General features: G+C 58.8%; 1 protein-coding gene across 1 annotated transcript in view; it reads right to left on the bottom strand.

The window, feature by feature from the left end:
- Positions 1-15,084, bottom strand: part of LOC134535347 (uncharacterized) — a 99,576-nt gene extending 84,492 nt beyond the window's left edge. Inside the window, exons 1-5 of the mRNA XM_063374417.1 lie at positions 15,017-15,084; positions 13,640-13,714; positions 12,978-13,149; positions 862-916; positions 721-825 (exon numbers count right to left, since the gene is read on the bottom strand). Of these exons, the coding sequence (XP_063230487.1) occupies positions 721-825; positions 862-916; positions 12,978-13,149; positions 13,640-13,714; positions 15,017-15,084 (475 nt within the window). The remainder of the gene's footprint in view (positions 1-720; positions 826-861; positions 917-12,977; positions 13,150-13,639; positions 13,715-15,016) is intronic.
- Positions 15,085-16,299: the final 1,215 nt, after the last annotated feature.

The raw sequence follows: 16,299 nt of genomic DNA, 5'->3' as shown, positions 1-16,299 counted from the left end.
ACCACGAACGATTGTAGAAGGAAAATGTATATATTGTGCGGGCTAACAAGCCTAGAGAGCTCTCCTCTCTCCCAGCCAATCTGGGAGAATAAATACCAACACAGCAAACAGTGGTATTATTGGCATACCTTTCTCTCTCTCTCTCCTCTGCTAGCGACTCTATGTGAGACCGCGGGCTTCCCTTCTCTCCCTCTCTCTCTCACATTCTCCCTCTCTCATTTACCTATCCGCTAGCGACTCTTCGTGAGACCACGGGCATCTCTCTGCTAGCGACTCTTCGTGAGACTGCGGGCATCCCTCTCTCCTACTTCCAACCTTTCCGTTGGCGACTCCTTGCGAGACCGCGGGCACCTTCCTCCTTCTACCCCCGGAGTTGGATGAGGAAGCGTTCCTGCTGCCGCCGCACCCGGTGGAAGGGTACTCTCCTCGTCGAAGAACCCCCATCAGGCTCAACCCAGTCTGCCTGGGAGCCTTAGGCAGCATACCTGCGGGGCTACTTCACAACAGCAGCAGGCCAGGGGGAGCCAAGCCCAGCCTACTGCCCCCTCCATTCCTACCAGTTCTCCCCTGTCCCCTACTCCCCAGATCAACTCCCAACTGCCGAGATACTCTTCCCTCACCCCCCTGAGCTAATCTCTCCTATCAAGACATCCTACCCCCGCCTCATTCCTCTCACCCTACCCTCAACACCCCCCCCCCCCCCCCTCGCAAGCCCCTGACGACCTGGACCACAGTTGACCAGCTGCAGGACCCGCGGCCGCGAACCATTTCGGCCCGACTGGCAGCCCGCCTGCAGGAACTCTTTGGCAGTGACGCCTAGGCACACTGCAACCCCGGCGGTTTTCACCCCCACCTATACACTTCCGGAGTCCGGGACGACGGCGAGCGGGGTGAGCAACCTCCCATCCCCGAAGGCCTGTTCCACGCAAGCCCGTCCTCGGTCAGCTGCACTGGGCCGAACGGTCCACTCCCGCCTCAGAGTGTGAGACTGCTCTACCCAAGAGCTGGCGCCGGGCAAAACCAAAACGACAACCATATGACCGAGCGACGTCCACCCTGTCTCCACATCTTTACCAGATACGAGGCCGCGACAAGGATAACCAGATGACCTACAAACCGAAGTATTCTTAAGTGATTCTAATTTTTTGCGCGATAACAATTTACCATGCGATGCATAAATATATTTAATCCATAAAATATATTTGACATAAAATAATATAATTTGTGAAATTAAGAGATACTTGTTACAACATAGAGTTTACTCTTACAAGTATTTACCTTTTTCATTGAATTCCGATTGGGAAGATATACGGATAAAATAGGTAATTCCCTCAAAGGCATTTTGATATGGTTTTGATAACATCATAAAGTTTGATATTTATTTTAATGAATACAATTTTTTATAGTAAATATAAAACAATTGTTAAAATACAAAAAAATTCAAAAAAATTTACATCTTCTGTTTTCTATTACTCTAGTAATATGTTGACGCCGACCGCCAATGCTCCTCTATGTCGCATAGACCTGCCGTCGTCCGGGGTCTCGGGCTCGAGTCCCGGTGTGGCTCCTAGTGGGAAAAGGCGGTTCTTGATCTGTGTTGTCCGGGTGGGCGCCAGACTAGCTCGTTTCTAGTCGTGAATTTGGGGTCGTGGATGTATGTGCCCCTGCGTGGCCCACTAGGGCCGGCGGCGGTGTTGCGTGAGATGATTTTAAATAAGAGACGTGGAGTTGAGGTGGTGGTGTCGTACCTTTTATTCAGAGGAGCGAGTCGTACACGATACAACACTCTACAGAGGTCCCCGGGGGGTTTTTACTTGTTATTCCGTGGCGCCTTATTGTTTGTGTTCCGCTTTACGTGGCCTCGGATGCTGTTATGTCTCAGACGTCTCACTGGGTACGTAGGTAACGTAATTTCGTAACACAAAGGCGGGACACAAAATACACTGAATTAAGGGGGCGCGTACAGGTTACGTGGCACTCGTTACTCGGGTAACGTAAGTTAGCAATACAAAATACGGGATACAAAAATACACTGAATTAAGGTGGTGCGCACAAGTTACGTGGCACTCGTTATTCGGGTAACGTACGTTAGCAATACAAAACACGGGATACAAAAATACACTGGATTAAGGGGGCGCGCACAAGTTACGTGGCACTCGTTACTCGGGTAACGTAAGTTAGCAGTACAAAATACGGGATACAAAAATACACTGAATTAAGGGGCGGGCGATTGGAGACGGCCAATCCCGTATGCAAATGTCTCGGCGCGGGTGTTGTGCCCACTGTGGTGAAACACGCACCGCAATTAAGTTTGTCCAAGTTCCCTTGCGGGTTTGTGGTCAGCGCCGTGCGCGTGACCTTAAACAAAGTTCTGTACGTTGCGGGAGACGGCCCGTGCCGTATGTTGAAGAGCAGCCCCGTTGACCAAGTGTGGTGCGGGGTGTCCTTAAGTTGATGCGGCCGGATTAGGTCCGGGACCGAAAAAAGGGACCGGGTACTCACGGAGAGGTTAAGTAATAAAAGGGGTTTGGTTAATTAGTGGCTATAGTTACCGGACGTTACTTTCAATGTAGACAAAGGATGTTGCCTCTCCGTGGGACGTAGGTCCGCCCCGGTCCATGAGCTGCGCTGAACTGCCGAACTGGCATGGCGTCTGAGGGAGGCTCGGCCTCTCTCGCGCCAGGCGTGACCTCATTACGCTAGACTCCAAACGGGTTTGTCTGGAAGAGATTTTATTGTCGCTAAAATCCTAATTTAATGTTTTAGGAGGAATGGGTACGGTTCTTCTCTTGTCTACTCAGGTTTCCGCGGCTTTGTCTTTGATTGCTGTTCGGGTCGCCTGACTCGGGTGGGCCATGGCCAGGGGTGTGTTCCGTTAGCGGGAGCGTATACTGGCGGGTGCAGGTCGGGCTCTGGGGTGGTCGTCGGCCAGACGACGTCAAACGCCCCCCCCCCCCCTGTGAAGCCCGACCTTGCGCCGCTTATGGTCCCGCTAACATGGGGCCACCCCTAGCTCCGGCCGCTCCATCCCGGCGTGGTTCGCGGCTCAGCAGCTGGTTGGCTCCGCGTACTGGACCTGGTGATCAAGGCCGACTGGGCCAACGTGATCGCCGCCCCGGTTGCCGTCGTGGCAGGCGTGCCGGGGGCGGCGTCGTGGCGTCTGGGTGGGGTCAGCGGCTGATAGGGTCAGCGCACTGGACCTGGTGAACGTGGCCGACTGGGCCAACGTGCGCGCCGCCCCGGTTGCCGTCGTGGCAGGCGTGCCGGGGGCGGCGTCGTGGCGTCTGGGTGGGGTCAGCGGCTGATAGGGTCAGCGCACTGGACCTGGTGAACGTGGCCGACTGGGCCAACGTGCGCGCCGCCCCGGTTGCCGTCGTGGCAGGCGTGCCGGGGGCGGCGTCGTGGCGTCTGGGTGGGGTCAGCGGCTGATAGGGTCAGCGCACTGGACCTGGTGAACGTGGCCGACTGGGCCAACGTGTGCGCTGCCCCGGTTGCCGTCGTGGCAGGCGTGCCGGGGGCGGCGTCGTGGCGCCTGAGCGGGGTCAGCGGCTGATAGGGTCAGCGCACTGGACCTGGTGAACGTGGCCGACTGGGCCAACGTGTGCGCCGCCCCGGTTGCCGTCGTGGCAGGCGTGCCGGGGGCGGCGTCGTGGCGTCTGGGTGGGGTCAGCGGCTGATAGGGTCAGCGCACTGGACCTGGTGAACGTGGCCGACTGGGCCAACGTGCGCGCCGCCCCGGTTGCCGTCGTGGCAGGCGTGCCGGGGGCGGCGTCGTGGCGCCTCCTAGCTCCGGCAACAGCTCCACCCGGGTGGTGCTCGCGGTGGCCGCAGTTGGTAGGGCCCGAGCACCTGTCCCGGGTCGTCCCACGCCGAACATCCGGGGGTTGACTCGTCGAGGTAGCCTTGTGGCTGACAGGCCCTGCGCCCTGTTCCCAGGTCGAAGTCGGCCAGGCGAACTGGAGGTCTGTGGGCCCGTCGGGGTCGTTCTGCGGGCTCGCTGGCGGGTTCGCTTGTCCCCAGTCGATGTCCCGGTCCGCGGAGGTCCTCCTTCGGCGGCGGTTGACAGTTCGTGGACTGGTACGGAGTCCGTTCCCGTTCGGGTATGGCGGCTGATGCTGAGGCGGCGATCTCCGGGTCGGTCTCTCCGGGTTGCGTGACGATCGGCGTTGGCCCATGCTGTGCGACAGCTCGGCGATCTCCACGGCCTCTGCTTCATCGCCCCGTGGGTAGCATTGCGGTGGGGGGCTCTCGTACACCCCGCTTCCCTCCCAGGGTACCACTGCCGTCTCCGGTGCGTTCTCGTGGACCTCTTCTGGTTCGTCTGGCACGTCGTGGGCGGGGTCGCCCCCGGTGTCCCCCGTGGCCATGCTAAGGGCATAATCGTCGAGGTACGTGGGCGGGCGCCGCCACCGCCGTGGTCGTGGCCTCGCCTCGTCGTCTGACGCGGCCTCTGCGGGTGATGTCCTGGGCGTGTATGCAAGTTCGTCGCGGGGCCTGTTGGACGTGGTGTTCGTGAACACTAGGGTGCGGTATGGGCGCGGTTCGGGTCGGCTCCTAGCGGGGGTCGCTTCTGGCGAGTTGTCCTCTTTCTGGACGGCGTCGCTCTCCGGCGTACGGCGTCCGTTGTCGTCCGGAGTGGGGGGTCCTGCGTCCCCGTCTGGGTTCCTCTCCCCAGGCAGGGCGGTGAGCCGGATGTCGTCCCTGTGCACCTTTTTCAGGCGCCGTCCCTCCGTGCGGACTAAGTACGTCGTCCTGCCTAGTCGTCGCCGTACCGTGTATGGCCCGCCCCAGCGCGGGGCCAGGCCCGCGCAATAGTTGCGGGGTGCGGCTGAAAGTGGGTGTAGTCGCGCGAACACCTGATCGCCGACCTGCACGGCGGGTGGAGGATGATCTGTGATTGGGGTGATCCGGTTGGCGTACCTCTCCTGCCTACGTCTTGCCTCGTCGTGCAGAGTCACCCATCGTTGGTCGCGTTCCTCCGTCGTCTCGTCGGGGTGTGGAGTGCCGTGTGTGGCCCATTCTCCCGGTAAGGGCAGGTTGTGGCCCTGTATCATTTCGGCCGGTGTGCGGCCGGTTGCGGCGTTGGTGCGGCGTCGTACACAGAAGAGGGCGTCAGCCACGTGCAGGTCCCACTGCGTGTGGTCTGCCCCCAGCCGGATCCGGAGCTGTGCCTTCAGTTCCTGGTTCCAGCACTCTGTCGGGTTCGCTCTCGGGTGGTAGGCGGGCGTCGTGTGGTGCTCGATCTGGTGTTCGTCGCACCAGCCCTTCCAATGTCGCCCCAGGAACTGACTGGCGTTGTCCGTCAACACCGACTGGGGGTATCCCCAACGGGACAGGAATTACCTGGTCAGCAGGCTGATGATGGTAGGTGTGCGCACGTTCCCGCATGGATACGCCTCCGTCCACCGCGTGAAGAGGTCCGTCACGACGAGGAGGAAGCGTTTGCCGCGCGGCGTGCGGGGGTAGGGGCCCATTACGTCTAAGGCTATCGTTTGGAAGGCGGTGGTGGGTTCCCTGGGTCGCTGTTGCTCCTCGCCGTCACGCCGCCTCGCTTTCCTCGCCTGACAGACCTCGCATTCGCGCACGTACGTACGTACGTCGTACGTGACGCAGGGCCAGTGGTAGTGCCGGGTGACTTCTCGTCGTGTCTGATCGGTCCCCGGGTGTCCAGCGAGGTCGTGGTCGTGGAAGAACCGAAGGACCGCTTCTCGGGCTTCCGTCGGGACGTAGGTCCTCCAGTCTTCTTGGTGTCCGGGTGTGTGAGTCTGAATCAGGCCGTCTTGCACGCGCCACGCCTCGTGTCCGGCGGTCGCTTGCTGGCGGCGTCTTGCCGCGTCTATTGACGTTTCCTGTGCTCGACGTACCCGGTCCTGGACGTCGGCCACGGTGTTGGGTGGGTCTTCGTCCCCGTCCGCGTCGGCCGTGATTCGCGCGCATGCCGAGTCGTGCGATGCGTGTCCGTGTGGTGTGTCCGGGGGTAGAATCTCCTCCCAGTCGTCCTCGTCCGTCAGCTCTGTTCGGTCGTCGGGTTTCCGCGACAGTAAGTCGGGGAGCTGGTTCTCCGTGCCGGGAACGTGCCCGACGTCGAAGTCGAACGACTGGAGGAATAGCGCCCATCGTATGAGTTTGCCTTTCCGCCCCTGCATCGTACGCAGCCAGGTGAGGCAGCTGTTGTCCGTCCTCAGTGTGAAGCACTTCCCCTCCAGGTGGGGCCGGTACTTTTTCATGGCCCAGACTACGGCTAGGCACTCTTGCTCGTTGCTGTGATACCGGCGTTCGGCCGGTCCGAGCTTCGCGCTAGCGTAGTCGATGACCTCGCGGACCCCGTTCGGGTCCGTGTGAAAAAGCACCGCGCCCACACCGAGTGCGCTGGCGTCGGTCTGAAGGTAGAGGCGGCGTCCGGGGTCTACTCGTGTGAGGGTGTGACAGCGAGTGAAGGCGGCTTTTATTTCTTCGAAGGCGCGTTGCGCGGGTTCGCCCCAATGGTACCGTGCCCGTGGTGACAGGAGGTCGGTCAGTGGTGCGATGGTACGGGAGAAGTCGGGGATGTACCCCCTGAGCCAGTTCACCAGGCCGATAAACCGTTGGAGTTGCTTCCTCGTCCGCGGTGGTGCCGCTTCAGCAATCTTGCGCAAGTGAACGGGTTGGGGTCGGTTGCCAGCCGCGCTTACTAGGTGGCCCAGGAATTCGACCTCCTGGGTCCCGATATGACACTTGTGGTGTGCGGCCGTGAGATGGTGTGTGGCCAAGCGTTCTAGGACCAGCGCCAGGTGTCTGGCGTGGTCCTCCCACGTCTCGGAGAAGACGATCACGTCGTCGAGGTACGCGATCGCAAACCGGCCCAGGTACCCCTCCAACACTCGGGTCATCATTCCCTGGAACGTGGCCGGTGCGCACTTTAGCCCAAAAGGCATGGCGCGAAATTGAAACTTCCGCCCGTCTGGTATCGTGAACGCGGTTTTCCCCCTGTCTTCCGCCCGTATGGGCACTTGCCAGTACCCAGCCTTCAGGTCGAGCGTACTGAAGACTTTCGCGCGGCCGAGTCCGGCTACGGCGGCGTCGACGCTGATTTGAGGTGGGGGTGAGCTAATCGTGATCGCGTTTAGCGGCCGAAAATCGACGCAGAAGCGTAGCGAACCGTCTTTCTTTGGGGCTAATACGAAGCAAGCATTGTAATGACTGTTGGACGGCTCGACTACCCCGTCGCGAAGCATGTCCGCCACTTGCTCCCGGATGGCCCTCTGCTCCCGGAACCCGTAGCCTCTCGGGGCCTCGTGTACTGGGTTGTCGTGGGTGGTCGGGATGTGGTGTTCGGTGATGGTGGTGCGTTTCAGTGGGTCGGCTACCGCGAAGACGTCCTGCCTTTCTGCCAACACGCGTTCCACTGCTGCTCGGTACTCGTGGGGGACGTTGTGGCGGAACTGGTCTAAGGTTACTTTCTCCCCCTGACTCTCGGGGGTAGTGCCTATGGCGTACACCGTGAGCCGCTCGCGGGTGCCAATGTAAACTCGTCTGGGTTTCATTTCGATCACCGCATCTTGTCTCGCTAACCATGGTTGGCCTAGTACTATCCCTTCGTGTAAGTCCTCTACCACTAGGGCGGTTACCGTGGTGACGTCGTCCCGAATGCGTACCTCGAGTTCGGCTTGCCCCACTGTCCCTCCCGGTTGCGTGCTGGTTGCTAACCGTAACTCGGCTTGGTGGGGCTGCAGCGCACCGGGGGGTACCAGGTGGGGGGCCACGAACACGTGGCTCGCGCCCGTGTCTACCAGGGCCGCCGTGGGTTGCCCGTTGACTTCCACTGGGATACGGAGTAGGCCGTCGCGAGGGCGGACTAGCTGGTTTATCTGCGGTGTGGCTGCTTCCGCGGCGGGTGTGGGTTGGCTCGGGTTACTCGGAGGCGCGGGTTTTACCGCCGTGCCCCCGGGTGGGCGTTTCCCGACGTGTTGGTGAAGGGTGGTGTTTGCCGGCGTGGGCAGTCGACATGCCAGTGGCGGGTACCTGCGGGGCAGCCCAACTGGCATCGCGGTAGTGGGGGTTCCTGCTGTGTCGATGACCCATCGGGCCTACCAGGTGGTGGTGCGTCCTCGATGGCTCGTCGCGGGCGGTCGGGTGGGTAGCCCCCTGCTTCCCGGTTCTGGGCGCTGGATATTCTCTGACCCATTGGGCGTCTCGCCAGGTCCCGGTCGGTGTTCGGGGGGTCGTAGTGTCGCAGTCCCCGGATGTTCCGTTCCGTGTCTATGGCTTGTCGGACGTAATCCTCGACTTCCTCTGCGCGGTAACACCGCATGAACGGTTGCAGTTCATTGTGTAGGAGGGTGGTAATGGTTGCGAGCGCGGTGGCTGGCGCGGCACCGGGTGCTACTCGATTGAACAGTTGCATTTTCTTGGCCAGAAACTGCTCGACGGGTTCGCCGTCGCGTTGGCGTTCGCCATAGAACTGTGTCGTGCATTGGACCAGTGCGTGTTCCGTGTCAAATCGGCGGTTGAATGACGTGGCAAACTCCTCCCAGGGCATGCCGAAGCGTCCCCAGATGTTCCACCATTGGCGGGCGGTCCCCTTCAGCTGTTCGCTCGCTCGCCCCGACCATTCATCGGTCGGTATTCCGGACCATGCCAGTCTAACCTCGCAGTGTGTTAGGAAGTCTCTGGGTACTTCGTGCCCTATTCCGCTGAACTCGGGTAGTGCTAACTTCCCTGTGTAGCACGGGTTGCGTGTATGCATCCCCGTGTTTGGTCCGGTGATTGCGCTTGGTGGTGGGATGTATTTGGGTGCCAGATTGGTCCGGGCACTCGTGAGGCCCATAGTCGGTAGTATGCCTCCCAGTGTGACGTTAGCTTGTGCCTCCGTCTTGAGCGGTGCCCATGACCACGGTAATTGGGTGTGCGGCTCGCCGAGTAACGTCTCGCTCCAGGGCTTGCCCCAGGTCTGTTCGGTGACGTTGTCCCGGGTGTTCGCGCATTGGCATATCCTGTACCACGGCAGTGATCCCGTCAATAGGTCTATTTCCCTTGGTAATAGGCAACGCGTGCACACGAGGTCTGTAGGTGGTGCCTGCATGTTGAGCTGTATGTTGTACGTTCAAGTTCGCCGTCTGTGACGGGCTGTTCGTAGTCTGGGCGCGTGTTGTAGCGCGCGGGTTTGAGATCGGCGGCGGGCAGGTGCCCGGACAGCCGCACAAAGAGGAGGCGAAAACGGTCCGCGCGGAGTGGGGGTGGTGACGTCGCTCCGTTGCTCGCCTCGCCGTGATGACGTGCGGGGGTGGGGGTGGTTGGAGTGTCCTTTGTCCGCTCGCCTCGTCGCGCCGGTCTGTCTGGCCTTCGACCCTTCCTGTGTCCAAAATGGCCGTTTCGTGTCTCCGCTGTCGCCTGTTGGTGAATTTATTTCGAAAATGTCCAGAAGTGAAAAAAAATAATTTTTCACGTTATTTTCTGCCCCACGCAGCGGGCGCCAAATGCCGTCGTCCGGGGTCTCGGGCTCGAGTCCCGGTGTGGCTCCTAGTGGGAAAAGGCGGTTCTTGATCTGTGTTGTCCGGGTGGGCGCCAGACTAGCTCATTTCTAGTCGTGAATTTGGGGTCGTGGATGTATGTGCCCCTGCGTGGCCCACTAGGGCTGGCGGCGGTGTTGCGTGAGATGATTTTAAATAAGAGACGTGGAGTTGAGGTGGTGGTGTCGTACCTTTTATTCAGAGGAGCGAGTCGTACACGATACAACACTCTACAGAGGTCCCCGGGGGGTTTTTACTTGTTATTCCGTGGCGCCTTATTGTTTGTGTTCCGCGTTACGTGGCCTCGGATGCTGTTATGTCTCAGACGTCTCACGGGGTACGTAGGTAACGTAATTTCGTAACACAAAGGCGGGACACAAAATACACTGAATTAAGGGGGCGCGTACAGGTTACGTGGCACTCGTTACTCTGGTAACGTAAGTTAGCAATACAAAATACGGGATACAAAAATACACTGAATTAAGGTGGTGCGCACAAGTTACGTGGCACTCGTTATTCGGGTAACGTACGTTAGCAATACAAAACACGGGATACAAAAATACACTGGATTAAGGGGGCGCGCACAAGTTACGTGGCACTCGTTACTCGGGTAACGTAAGTTAGCAGTACAAAATACGGGATACAAAAATACACTGAATTAAGGGGCGGGCGATTGGAGACGGCCAATCCCGTATGCAAATGTCTCGGCGCGGGTGTTGTGCCCACTGTGGTGAAACACGCACCGCAATTAAGTTTGTCCAAGTTCCCTTGCGGGTTTGTGGTCAGCGCCGTGCGCGTGACCTTAAACAAAGTTCTGTACGTTGCGGGAGACGGCCCGTGCCGTATGTTGAAGAGCAGCCCCGTTGACCAAGTGTGGTGCGGGGTGTCCTTAAGTTGATGCGGCCGGATTAGGTCCGGGACCGAAAAAAGGGACCGGGTACTCACGGAGAGGTTAAGTAATAAAAGGGGTTTGGTTAATTAGTGGCTATAGTTACCGGACGTTACTTTCAATGTAGACAAAGGATGTTGCCTCTCCGTGGGACGTAGGTCCGCCCCGGTCCATGAGCTGCGCTGAACTGCCGAACTGGCATGGCGTCTGAGGGAGGCTCGGCCTCTCTCGCGCCAGGCGTGACCTCATTACGCTAGACTCCAAACGGGTGTGTCTGGAAGAGATTTTATTGTCGCTAAAATCCTAATTTAATGTTTTAGGAGGAATGGGTACGGTTCTTCTCTTGTCTACTCAGGTTTCCGCGGCTTTGTCTTTGATTGCTGTTCGGGTCGCCTGACTCGGGTGGGCCATGGCCAGGGGTGTGTTCCGTTAGCGGGAGCGTATACTGGCGGGTGCAGGTCGGGCTCTGGGGTGGTCGTCGGCCAGACGACGTCAGACCGCTATGCCTCATCAACCTCTCGCAAAGGTGTGTGCACCGAACGCGCTCGTGCGCGCAACAAAGTGTCGTTCGTGCGACGAGGCGAACGCCAGGCAATAAGTGCTACACCGGCGGAAGGATCCGGCCGGGTGTGGCATATCCCTCCGCCGCACTACAACAAATTTTTTTATGTATATTTTTCCACAGGTTTTTATTAGACATTATTTTTCATCAATTTATATTAAGCCATGTAAATTATGTCTCACTGTGCGTTTTATCCCGAACCTGGCCGGTTCAGCTTTCCGCGAAATTCACACGTTTCCGCGGGAGGGTGGCGGAGGAGGGGGGTCGCGCACAGCGAAACCGTCAGTGTCCTTCAGGAGCTCCGAGAGGCTGGCAGACTGCGCGCAACGCGGAACCATCAAACTTTGCTTTCACCGACATGTAGTTTTCAATAGTGTAATATATTTTCAAACTTTTACGTACAGTTCCGCGGTCGGCCTCAATCTACCATGAGGTATTTAACTTAATTAAATCAGTGCTCCAAGAAGAGTGTTCGACATAATACGTAAGTACTGTGGGGAGGCTACAAGACTTTACGTCGGCGCTTCACGCCCCAACTTAGCTTGCTGGCTACTTAGGTTTGGCCCGCACGGGGCAGCCTGAAGGCGACACGTGCCACCGAACGTAATAACGAATCAGTCCCTGGGACACATCTAGGTATCACGTAGAGTCGCCGGAGACACGGGCCGACGAGCCACTAGCCCAGTTTATTAAGTGTTTTGTAGTAGTGAACTACTTGCCCGTCAAAGTTTAATCTGTCATGTTAGAGTTTAGGTATCATCATTGCACTGCATTGTGCCGCCAAATGTACTAACGAATCAGTCCCTGGGACACATCTAGGTATCACGTAGAGTCGCTGGAGACACGGGCCTACGTGCCACTAGCCCAGTTTATTAAGTGTTATGTAGTAGTAAACTACTTGCCCGTCAAAGTGTAATCTGTCATGTTAGAGTTTAGGTATCATCGTTGCACAGCATCGTGCTGCCAAATGTACTAACGAATCAGTCCCTGGGACACATATAGGTATCACGTAGTCGCCGGAGACACGGGCCTACTTGCAACTAGCCCAGTTTATTAAGTGATAAGTAATAGTGAAGTGTATTGTTCATCAAGATATCGTTCGTCATGTTTTAAAGTGTATTTTTGTAACTGTCGCATCACGTGTACAAGTCCGCCCCTCACCCGCATTAAAATCGTGAGCCGCCACTGAGGAAGTGAGCTGCGCGTGTGACTAGTCGATTCGGAAATACCGTTACGGCCAGAACGGGCAGCACCCTGTATAGGGCTGTGCCGTAATAAATTCACCAAATATCATCCAGAGACTTTGTGTTATTTTTCAGGCATCCCGAGTGGCCAATACAGCTCGGGGGGATCTACTGCGTAAACCCCTACCTCTAGCCACCAGGCCGAACTTTCCCTGAGATCTCTAACCCAAGCCAATATCACTTAAAAATCAATGGAGGTAGAGGGGACGGCATCAAAATGGCGCCCGACTAGTGTGGCTTTCGTTTTTCTTAAAAATTAACTTTCAAATTTTTCAAATTTATTGTGCTTCAAATTAGTGTACCAGTAAGGGCTTCTGTAGGAACAAAGGAATCGCGCAGAAACGGACGCGACGCGCTGACAGCCAAAGGAGCGGGCACCTGGTGATAGGCGCGCGTTGAGTTACGCGCCAGGCGCGATAAAGGCGCGCATCAAGTTACGTGCCAGGCACGATATCGGCTGTGTAAGCGGAAGTCCGTGCACCGCACACAGGGATCGGGTGATGCAGCTGCGCAGCTGCTACGCGCATGAACATGAGCTGTGACGGAGCCGTGAGCATAGACATGGAAGGGGTATGCCACACATGCCTTCTGCCAGGCTTGCCGATAAATCATGCCGCGGCAGAGGCTTTCGCCACCTGTACCTGCGACACGGAGAAGAAGCCCAAAACAGACTTTGACGACGGAAAACCAGGGCCGACGTCTACATTTAAGTGCGGCGTGAGGGGGTGTCATCGGCGGCCCGATGAGGTGGCGTTCTGCCATCAGTGCGGCACCGTGAGGCACCGCTCGTGCACCGAGGCCTGGGAGTTCCTCATCTTCAGAAATGGGCTGTTCATGTGCCGCGCGTCCGAGCTCGCGCTGGACAGACCGTCAGCGATGCCGGCGGCCACTATCGCACCGCGCCACGGTGGCACTCTCAAACTGCCGGAGTTCGGAGGGCAGGAGCACGAGGACCACGCAAAGTTCCTACGGACATTCCGGGACAGGCTGGCACGATACTCGATTCCTACAGATGAGTGGACGGAGAAGGTGTGCGATCAGCTGAGGGGGTGTGCCCTTGACTGGTGGGTCACAGCCGGAGAATACGGCATGGAGTGGGGCGACTTCGCTAATGGACTGGAGGAACATTTCAACGACGGATGTGCCCGGGCCCCGTGTCAACAAATACTGTTCTGCCGGACTCAGGAGGCGGGGGAGAGCGCGGAAGCATTCATCAGTTCTAAGGCGCGGCTCCACGGACGGCTGGCGGAAGGAGAGGACGACAGCAGCATGCTAGGGGTAGTCATCCAGCTGATGCTGCCCGAACTACAGCCATTCCATAGGGCCGCCACCAACAGAGGACTGGAGACGTTCGTGCGGTTGGCGAACGAGGTGGAGCGCGACGTGCAAATCGTCTGCCGCGGCCGCGAGCCGTCTACCCGACGGCCAGGAACGTCGCCACCGACGTTAGCGGCACCCGAGGACTCCGGAGCTCTGGTACCGTATGTGGCGCCGGTGCCGAGGCAACAGGGGGAGCAGCCCTCCCGACGTGCTGCAACCAGGGAAACCACCGGGGCACCAAACCAGGGGGCTCCACGCTGTAAGTACTGCCGAGAGGAGCAGAACCACTGGCACGACGTCTGTCCCACGCGGGCAGCTGTCTGGCAAGCCCGCGGGGCGGGCGGTCCCACGTCGGGAAACGCCCGCTAGGGGGTAGTGCCATGGCTGGCCACTGTCCCTGTAACCCTAGCCCGGCCTCCACTGTCACCCCGACACGCCCCGTCAGGACGGACAGGCGTGGCTCACCCGAATCGTCAGCGGCCCGCACCGGGTCGTCGGCGAGCCGCACCGGACACCAGGTGGCCCCGGCGACACCGGCAGCACCTGCGGACCGCCTGACGGCAGCGGCAGTGCCTCTGGAGCAGTGCGGTGAGTCGTTCCAATTAGGGCAATTGGGACCTGGGGCAGGGAATTTACTCAGTATTCCCGTCAGGATGGATGGGCAGCCGGTTCATGCCCTTGTCGACACGGCCGCCAGTCACACTTATGTATCAGCTCAGTGCTCGAGCGTACAGGACATTGACTTTGGTGCGGAGGAAGTACATTGAGCGACAAAGGGGGCAACAGTTCATATTGTCAGTCGCACGAACATCACCCTCTCCATCAGGGATCATGTCAGCCACACAACAGCACTAGTAGTAGATGAGCTACAGGAGACGCTAATCCTAGGACTGCCTTGGCTAGTGCGGGAGGACGCCACTGTGGAAGTCAGGAAGGGGGGGACTACACGTTGGCCATCACGAGCGGCGCACGGTTTACAGCCTGGGCTATCGGCTACCTGCCAAACAGGGGACACCAATACGCTCGCGGACCTGAGGAATAGTGTGCCCGCTGCCCATGTAGAGCTCATAAACAGTGTCCTGTCCCAACAGCCACAAGTGTTTGCGGCCAATGACATGCTCCGCCGTACCACAACCACGGAACACACCATCCCCACCCGACCTCACCAACCCCAGTTCGTAAAGCCGTACAGGTTCGGACCCACTGAGAGGCATGTCATCCAGACCCAGATCACAGAAATGATACGCGATGGAGTCATCGAGCCCAGTGAGTCGCCATACAATTGCCAGATTGTCATGGCGAACAAAAAAGATGGCTCCATGCGTTCTGTGTTAATTTCAAACCAGTCAATTCAGTAACCATACCCGCCCCACCACCGCTTATCAACATAACGGACACTTTGGCAGGGCTGGGCGACGCCCGCATCTTCACATCCCTGGACCTCAGGTCCGGGTACTGGCAGGTGCCCGTACGTCCAGAGGACCGCCCGAAGACCGCGTTCACTTCCCCTGACGGCCGACGTTTCCAGTTCTGTGCCATGCCATTCGGGCTGATGAACGCCCCCGCCACCTTCCAGGCCATGATGGTGCGTGTGTTAGACGGGTACGCGGGCGAGTTCGCCGCCGCATACTTGGATGATGTCAACATTTGGTCACAGTCGTGGGAGGACCACGCCCGGCACCTCGGCCTGATCCTTGAGCAGCTGACCAGACACGGCCTCACATGCGCCCCCCAGAAATGCCACGTGGGCACGGCTGAACTGGAGTACCTAGGGCACATAGTGGACACGGAGGGTTGCCGTCCTCTGCCAAAGCACCTGAACCTTATTGAGTCCAAACCCGCCCCACGAACCTGCAAGCAGCTGCAGAAGTTGATGGGCCTTCTCAACTGGATGCGCTCTTTCATCCCGCATTTCGCCAGCATCACAGCCCCGATGACGGACTTGCTGTCACCCAAGCTCAGGTTTCAGTGGACCAGCAAGGCGGACGCCGCCCTAGACGCGGTAAAACGACAGTTCTGCGAGTGCCACCAGCTCGCCCGTCTGCAGCCTGACCTTCCCCTGTTCCTTCAGACAGACGCCAGTCAGGAGGGGATGGGGGCCGTCCTGTACCAGGTGGGGGACAAAGGCGTGCCCCGGGTGGTGGAGTACGCCAGCGCCAAGTTCGGCCAGCCCGAACGGCAGTACCATGTGAACGAGCAGGAGTGCATGGCCGTCGTTTGGGCTATGCGCCGCTACCGCCACCACCTGGAGTGCCGCCGGTTCATGCTGCGGACGGACAGCCAGTGTCTCCGCTGGCTGGACTCCGCCCAGGGCCGCAAGTCGAAGTTCACGAGGTGGGCGGTGATGCTCCAGAACTTCGACTTCGCGGTCGAGCACGTCCTTGGACGGAACAACAAGTTCGCCGACGAGCTGTCGCGCCATCCCGACCCACACAACACCTTTCAGGATGACCAGGACTGGGAGAGGCTGTTGCCGCCAGAAAGCGCCGCCAGTCACTCCAGGGGAGGCGCCCGCGACCTTGTTTCACATCCCAAGGGCCCCCGACCATCCCGCCTTCTTGCCGGTGCAGACCCTGAGCGAATTAGTGGAATTCGTGAAACAGGCCTAGCATACAGACGACCCCACACAGGCCGAGGTGCGGTCATATGGGGAGCAGGCTCACCCCTACCACAGGTGCATAGACGGGGTGTTGGAGACCCAGGTACTGGGGGACATGGACGCCTGGTGCCTTCATGTGCCGCTCGGTGCCCGTGAGCAGGTCATGGGCTTCCACTACACGCACGAGCTGGCGGGAC

The sequence above is a fragment of the Bacillus rossius genome, chromosome 8 (assembly GCF_032445375.1).
Source record: "Bacillus rossius redtenbacheri isolate Brsri chromosome 8, Brsri_v3, whole genome shotgun sequence".
Lineage (NCBI taxonomy): Eukaryota > Metazoa > Arthropoda > Insecta > Phasmatodea > Bacillidae > Bacillus > Bacillus rossius.
This window is presented reverse-complemented; position numbering and strand designations above follow the sequence as displayed.